This window comes from Branchiostoma floridae, chromosome 2, assembly GCF_000003815.2.
Source record: "Branchiostoma floridae strain S238N-H82 chromosome 2, Bfl_VNyyK, whole genome shotgun sequence".
NCBI lineage: Eukaryota > Metazoa > Chordata > Leptocardii > Amphioxiformes > Branchiostomatidae > Branchiostoma > Branchiostoma floridae.
In genome coordinates, this window is record NC_049980.1 from 1022930 (window position 1) to 1030570 (window position 7641).

The following is a 7641-nucleotide window of genomic DNA, read 5'->3' on the forward strand; positions in this document are numbered from 1 at the left end:
GCGTCACGACAGAACTCTTGTGCGAGACCACTTGTGTTGTGTAACACTATTGTGTAATCTCGGCAGGGGGCGCGCGTGAGTGTTACAAAACAATTCCACGTGAAACCGGCGGCGTGCACAAGTTGTGCGTCTTCTGATCTCCTTAGTTCAACATTTTAGGCTTCTGTAGGAAATTCCTCCCCTTGTTTTCTACCTCACACGATGCCGGAAGGCCCAGAGCTTCACCTGGCTGCTCGCTTCGTGAATGCGATGTGTGCGGGCCGAGTTTTCACCGGAAAACCCGTCAAGTCGGAAGTCAACTGGAAGAATCCCGAAGTGTCCTTCGAGGCCGAGGCGTACACCATCTCTGCAGTCTCAAGAGGCAAGGAGGTACAGATGAGTCTCAACCCCCTTGAGGAGGAAGATAAGGGGAAGAAGAAGAAGAAGGGGAAGGTTCTGGAGTCGCTGAAGATTGTCTTTCGTTTTGGCATGTCTGGAATGTTTAGGTGAGAAGACTGTTTATTCAGTAGAGGCAGGGGGGAGGGGGTCAAGTGTTCCTCCAAAATTATACTTCTCATAATAGAAGCTTATGTTGTGTATGTACAATAATTTCATGTATTCGCGAGTATGTTTGTGTATGAACAGCATAACTCAAGAAGGCCAGGAAGCCCAGGATGGATTGTATATGTTGTATTGATAAATAATTTATATCAATTTATCATTTGATTTTTAGCCTTCTTACCTTACCTAGTCCCATCCTCATGTCTGAGGGTCGGGGACTATGGTAGCATCCAGTATCAGCCTCCTCCACTCTCTTCTGTCTCTAGCGGCTTGTAAAAGTACTGCAGCATAACTTCCGGTTATGTCATCTTTAAAATATTCTGGACGTGTTACGGTTGTGATTTTAGATTGAGAGATATCACTTGGGACGAGAGTACATTAAATAATGTTCAGTTGGTTTGGGCCCCCTAGCGGATTTTTTAAAACTGCTAGAGTTGATTTATTTGCAGACTTTTAAAGAGAATAACCTCAAAAGGTTGACTGTTCATTTTTGTAATGCTTGCTAAAAACAGATGGTTAGTATGGATTTATCATTTACAGTTCGCTTTTTAACTAATATTGTTGTTGTTCACATTTGTTGTTGTTTACAGATTTACCCCAGTGTCAGAGATACCTAAACACGCCCACCTGATGTTCCACACGAGAGACGAGCCGCCCATGGTCCTGTCGTTCGTGGATGTGCGCAGGTTCGGCCGGTGGGAGGTGGGGGGTGGATGGCAGAAGGACAGGGGGCCGTGTATCATACTGGAGTATCAGGACTTCAGGTGAGATTCACTACTAGTACTAGAGGGACAGGGGGCAGTGTATCATACTGGAGTATCAGGACTTCAGGTGAGAGTCACTACTAGTACTAGAGGGACAGGGGGCAGTGTATCATACTGGAGTATCAGGACTTCAGGTGAGGTTCACTACTAGTACCAGAGGGACAGGGGGCCGTGTATCATACTGGAGTATCAGGACTTCAGGTGAGGTTCACTACTAGTACTAGAGGGACAGGGGGCAGTGTATCATACTGGAGTATCAGGACTTCAGGTGAGATTCACTACTAGTACCAGAGGGACAGGGGGCAGTGTATCATACTGGAGTATCAGGACTTCAGGTGAGATTCACTACTAGAGGGACAGGGGGCCGTGTATCATACTGGAGTATCAGGACTTCAGGTGAGATTCACTACTAGAGGGACAGGGGGCCGTGTATCATACTGGAGTATCAGGACTTCAGGTGAGATTCACTACTAGAGGGACAGGGGGCCGTGTATCATACTGGAGTATCAGGACTTCAGGTGAGATTCACTACTAGAGGGACAGGGGGCCGTGTATCATACTGGAGTATCAGGACTTCAGGTGAGAGTCACTACTAGTGCTAGAGGGACAGGGGGCTGTGTATCATGCTGGAGTATCAGGACTTCAGGTGAGATTCACTACTAGAGGGACAGGGGGCTGTGTATCATACTGGAGTATCAGGACTTCAGGTGAGATTCAGTACTAGAGGGACAGGGGGCCGTGTATCATACTGGAGTATCAGGACTTCAGGTGAGATTCACTACTAGAGGGACAGGGAGCCGTGTCTCATTCTGGAGGATCAGGTACTTCAAGTGAGATTGAGTTTTAGTACTAGAGGGACAGGGGGCCGTGTATCATTCTGGAGTATCAGGACTTCAGGTGAGATTCACTACTAGTACTACAGGGACAGGGGGCCGTGTCTCATGCTGGAGTACCAGGACTTCAGGTGAGATTCACTGCTAGTGGGACAGGGAGCCGTGTATCATACTGGAGCATCAGGACCTCAGGTGAGAGTCACTTTTAGTACTAGAGGGACAGGGGGCCGTGTATCATACTGGAGTATCAGGACTTCAGGTGAGATTCAGTTCTAGTACTAGAGGGACAGGGGGCAGTGTATCATACTGGAGTATCAGGACTTCAGGTGAGATTCACTACTAGTACCAGAGGGACAGGGGGCCATGTATCATACTGGAGTATCAGGACTTCAGGTGAGATTCACTACTAGTACTAGAGGGACAGGGGGCCGTGTATCATACTGGAGTATCAGGACTTCAGGTGAGATTCACTACTAGAGGGACAGGGGGCTGTGTATCATACTGGAGTATCAGGACTTCAGGTGAGATTCACTACTAGTACCAGAGGGACAGGGGGCCGTGTATCATACTGGAGTATCAGGACTTCAGGTGAGGTTCACTACTAGTACTAGAGGGACAGGGGGCCGTGTATCATACTGGAGTATCAGGACTTCAGGTGAGAGTCACTACTAGTACTAGAGGGACAGGGGGCCGTGTATCATACTGGAGAATCAGGACTTCAGGTGAGATTCACTACTAGAGGGACAGGGGGCCGTGTATCATACTGGAGTATCAGGACTTCAGGTGAGATTCACTACTAGTACTAGAGGGACAGGGGGCCGTGTATCATACTGGAGTATCAGGACTTCAGGTGAGATTCAGTACTAGATGGACAGGGGGCTGTGTATCATACTGGAGTATCAGGACTTCAGGTGAGATTCAGTACTAGTACTAGAGGGACAGGGGGCCGTGTATCATACTGGAGTATCAGGACTTCAGGTGAGATTCACTACTAGTACTAGAGGGACAGGGGGCCGTGTATCATACTGGAGTATCAGGACTTCAGGTGAGATTCACTACTAGTACTAGAGGGACAGGGGGCCGTGTATCATACTGGAGTATCAGGACTTCAGGTGAGAGTCACTACTAGTACTAGAGGGACAGGGGGCCGTGTATCATACTGGAGTATCAGGACTTCAGGTGAGATTCACTACTAGTACTACAGGGACAGGGGGCCATGTATCATACTGGAGTATCAGGACTTCAGGTGAGATTCACTACTACAGGGACAGGGGGCCGTGTATCATACTGGAGTATCAGGACTTCAGGTGAGATTCACTACTAGATGGACAGGGGGCTGTGTATCATACTGGAGTATGATCACCTTGTAATTTTTACTTGTACAGTATACTACAACTAATATTGTCCTCCCTGCCTGTGCACATGTAGGTCCCATGTCCTGTCCAGTCTGGCCGACACTGCATTCAACAGACCCATCTGTGAAGTCCTGCTCAACCAGAAATACTTCAACGGTGTCGGGAACTACCTCAGGGCGGAGGTTCTCTACAGGTGAGGCTGAAACCTTTACTGTAAATACATGTCCAATGAAGTTCACGGGGATTAAATTTTGCGCTTGGGGGAAAAGGAAGTGTTCATCATCATCATCACTGTGGTTTTGATTTTCCGGTTTCACTAAAAACAGTTTTAAATCAACTGACAAGGCATCATCTTTCAGATTTGTTACGGAAAAACACATAATCCCCTATGCTGTTGAAAGTGAAACACAGCATAGGGGATACAAGTCGGGAATACCAGTCACAGAGTAGGTGCCCCTATGCTGCAGCTGCTTTGGCTAGAACCCTGGGCGTACATGTTATTTGTAGTGTTTGCCCTCTGACAAATGGAGAAAAATTCTTAATACAGTAATTGGTATTTACAATTTTGGTCTTTATTTAGAGGTATGAGGGGAAAATTAGTATTTTTACAGTGCTTACTTGTAACGCTTTGTTTTCAGACTGGGAATCCCACCTTTTGTAAGCGCTCGTTCTGTACTGGAACCTCTGGCAAAGACAGAAGAACTCCTGGCACAAGTAAGTCCCAATATCTTACATGTAGTAATTTCAATATTTCCAGCTTGTGTAGATCAAACACAAATCTTCATTCCTGTTTGTTATACAGCCATAAAATCAAGAGCATGGGTTAATGAAGAAGGGAGTAGCGCATTAAAGGAGTTCCAAATTCCAGAAGAGAGTGTGATTTTCCAATAGATATAAATTTTAGAAAATACAATAGATAAATGTTCCTCGCATTAAATGATAATGTACCCCCACTAGTATTGAACTTCAGTCCCCAAATACAGATTAAGTAATGTCAGCCTATGGCCGAATACAATGTTTGTGACAAGACTTGACAACAGTTAGGGGTGATGAAAAAAACATTATTGGCCATCTTCGTATTGCTTAATGCTGAAAATGTTCATTATGAAGTAAGTGGCTCTACATATAGGAAATACATGGGAAGGGTCTGCAATTGGGTTTAGACTGTCATATTTTTTTACAAACGTGGCTGTCACAAAAATCACCACCTTCTGAATTAGATGCAAAAAAAGTCAGCTGCTTTTGTATTTATTGATACATATCTATTGGAAAACGACACCCCCTTCACTTACGCACTGTATTGTAGCTATGTCTAATGATCTGATTCCACTTTTTTTAAATTAACATTGATGATCTTCTTTTCCCTCAATATGACGCAATGGCTGGCATGTGATATGTCTATATGGTCAGGTTGCCCTTATGCTTTTTGTTTGGATCCAAAAATCAAGAAATTGATTAGTCACACGTACCTCCAGAGTTAATGCTTACATTTTCTTCTTTAAAAAAAAAACATTCTGACAATGATACTGATAGAAAATGGTGAAATATAGCACAGATGAAGTTGTAGATGAAGCAGTGATGTGTTTATGACCCTACAGAATGGCAGGAAGGGGGTGAAGGTAAAAACAGAGCAGCCAGACCTACTGGAGTTGTGCAACAAGCTGGCGCTTGAAGTTGTTAGTCTAGGTAAGATGGTGGTTTGTGTTCAGACCATGTTGATTTGATTATATGGATGACATTTTCTAAGAACCCTGAAAATTTGGCAAAGAAAAGTTTCTTCATTATGATATCTAAGTGGTCAGAAATGTTGAAACGATGACTGAACATACCATGGTATGGTTACCGACAGAATGGATTCTTCACTTTTGTTCTTTCACATCTTCTTCTTTGACCTTGGAATTGAATTTTGCATTCTTTGACATTACTGTACATGTATGTTGTCCAATATTTTCAAGCTATCGTTGGAATATATTTGCTCATTTTACAGCTGCTTTGTACAATTTACAGTATAGTCGAAAATCTTTTTTTTGGAAATTGGTTTGCGTGCAGATGTCATACTTATGATTTTAAACTTTGGTTTCATAGGTAATTTTTTGTTTGATATGCATAACCGATAAAATGCCTTTAGATATACATTTTTGTAACACACCACTTTTGTACACCGATGCAATGTCATGTATGTACCATAAAATTTAATTTTGTGCCATATCTGGATCTAACAGTAAGTTACATTTGTCTGTTCAGGTGGTACGACGTACAACCACTCCCCTGACAGTGAGTCCAGTCACAATGCCTTCCTGCGGTGGTTACAGTGTTACTACAACCCTGACATGAGAACTCTGGTCGATCACAATGGAAGGACTATCTGGTTCAAGGTAGTAAATGATTGATGAATTGATCAATTAACTGATTAATTAAGTTTATTACAAGAATTAAGGATCTTATTGCCAATGTTGGCACGTACATATGAACATTGGCATACCAAAATACGTTGTGTGTCTTTGGCACACTATTGAAAGATACTGTAAATGCATTTAACTTTGCGAGGATTTAATTTCGCGGTAGCGGGGAAAAGGACTTTTCGCGGTGGTTCACGGTAGCACCTGATGCACTGTAGTCTCTTATTGCCATGGAAATATGTTCGCGGTGGGTTTAAGTTTGCGGTGAAGCGACCACCGCGAAAACCGCGAACATTAATCCACCGCAAAAGTTTCCTAATTTACAGTAAGCCGAAGAAGCACAGTGGAGAGGGGGGGGTGTCACTCCATCATCAGGAAAAGTGGTGTAAAGCATCATTTCCAAGGTCACATTGTCTGGGCATGGCAAGTATCAAACCAAGGACCTCTAGATCCGAGCTGAACACAAGCCACAATTGATTGATTATATATTTATTTATTTATCTATTGGTCTAGCTGTTCAGCATGCCCAGCTACTAACATACATGTATTAGCTAAATGTTAATGATAATGAACAAAATATTGTTAATTCATGCCCAATGGCTAATTGCATACAAGGAAAGGAAACAATAAGATTCAGTGTACAATTATAATGAAATAGACAAAGAGTAAAATCATCATCATATCAAAGAGTAAAATGAAAGTCGTCAAGTAGCGCTACTTCTAATCTAAAAGCAGTTTTAAGTTATTGGGTGTGATTTCTATTCTGTAAGCAGTATAGTATGAAATTCCACGACATTTTGGAAGCTTTATGCACTGGGTTATTAGTTCCAGCAGAAAGCAGTTAATTCTTGGCAGAAATATTTGAGGTTTCATTTTTTTAATGTTTCTTTCCTTTCCCAGGGAGAAGCAGGGCCACTTGCACCAAAAGGTAAAACTTCCAATATACAACTTTATCTAATGTCAACTCTCATAATCTCAATGGCTACCCTGAGACTGCCACATTTCTAAAGTGGTGAACATACACATTTACACCCTTGCAGGGTTCTAGCCAGTGCATTTTAGCATAACAGGCCACGTTATATTTGCATTGCAACCACCATGCTGAAATGAGTCCCACTATGCTAATTTAAAACTGCGGTAGTGGTACTATCATTTGCTTGTTGCAAAATGTCTCATCCAGTACGAAAAATGATGATATGCCACTCCAAACTGACCATAAAGCCTTTCAATTACATGTGAGGTTAACAGAGTTACAGTAAGTCCCCTCACGGGTACCCTTATTATGCAAAAGTTTTACTCTACATTTTTAAAATCTCACCGCGGAAGGGCCAAGACCCTACTTCCATACCGCCCCCCTAATTGGCTGTTCATGACCTTGCCATTAGGCCTAGGAAAAAAATGTTGTGTTTCCTGTTTCCCTACCTACCCTAGAAAAACCTGCCAACCCTAGTCTTTTTTGGGGCGGGCAGTGGAGTCACATAGCTTCCAGTTAGAATTTTTATACGGCCTGTTTCCCTTTGAAGTAAAAATACTGCTTGTCCTATCTAATGAAGGATAAATATATCTATTATGCACAAAATTAAAGTTTCCTCATGAATTTCAGCTAACTTTGTTCAACTGTATTGTGATGTCTGACTGGAATTGTGGCCAGTATGGGTAAGGGAGTAGAAGTTTACTGTCTGTGATTGTTCGTTGAAAAATTTTCAGATTTTAAAACGAAATGCAGACGTCTCTGTTTTGTGTACATTGA

General features: G+C 42.8%; 1 protein-coding gene across 1 annotated transcript; it reads left to right on the forward strand.

Annotated features, from left to right (window-relative positions):
- Positions 1-47: 47 nt before the first annotated feature.
- On the forward strand, positions 48-7129 carry LOC118410539 (endonuclease 8-like 1). The gene is made up of 7 exons (XM_035812300.1): positions 48-485; positions 1131-1304; positions 3566-3685; positions 4131-4206; positions 5091-5178; positions 5716-5867; positions 6792-7129. Exons 1-7 carry the CDS (start codon positions 202-204, stop codon positions 6897-6899), a joined length of 1002 nt encoding a protein of 333 aa, XP_035668193.1. The 5' UTR covers positions 48-201; the 3' UTR covers positions 6900-7129.
- Positions 7130-7641: the final 512 nt, after the last annotated feature.

Excerpts from the sequence above, each read along its gene's own strand:
- LOC118410539 (XM_035812300.1), top strand. The coding sequence starts at position 202 with ATGCCGGAAGGCCCAGAGCTTCACCTGGCTGCTCGCTTCGTGAATGCG. Across the intron at positions 486-1,130 it reads GGCATGTCTGGAATGTTTAG|ATTTACCCCAGTGTCAGAGA; the intron begins GTGAGAAGACTG and ends TGTTGTTTACAG. Across the intron at positions 3,686-4,130 it reads AGGGCGGAGGTTCTCTACAG|ACTGGGAATCCCACCTTTTG; the intron begins GTGAGGCTGAAA and ends CTTTGTTTTCAG.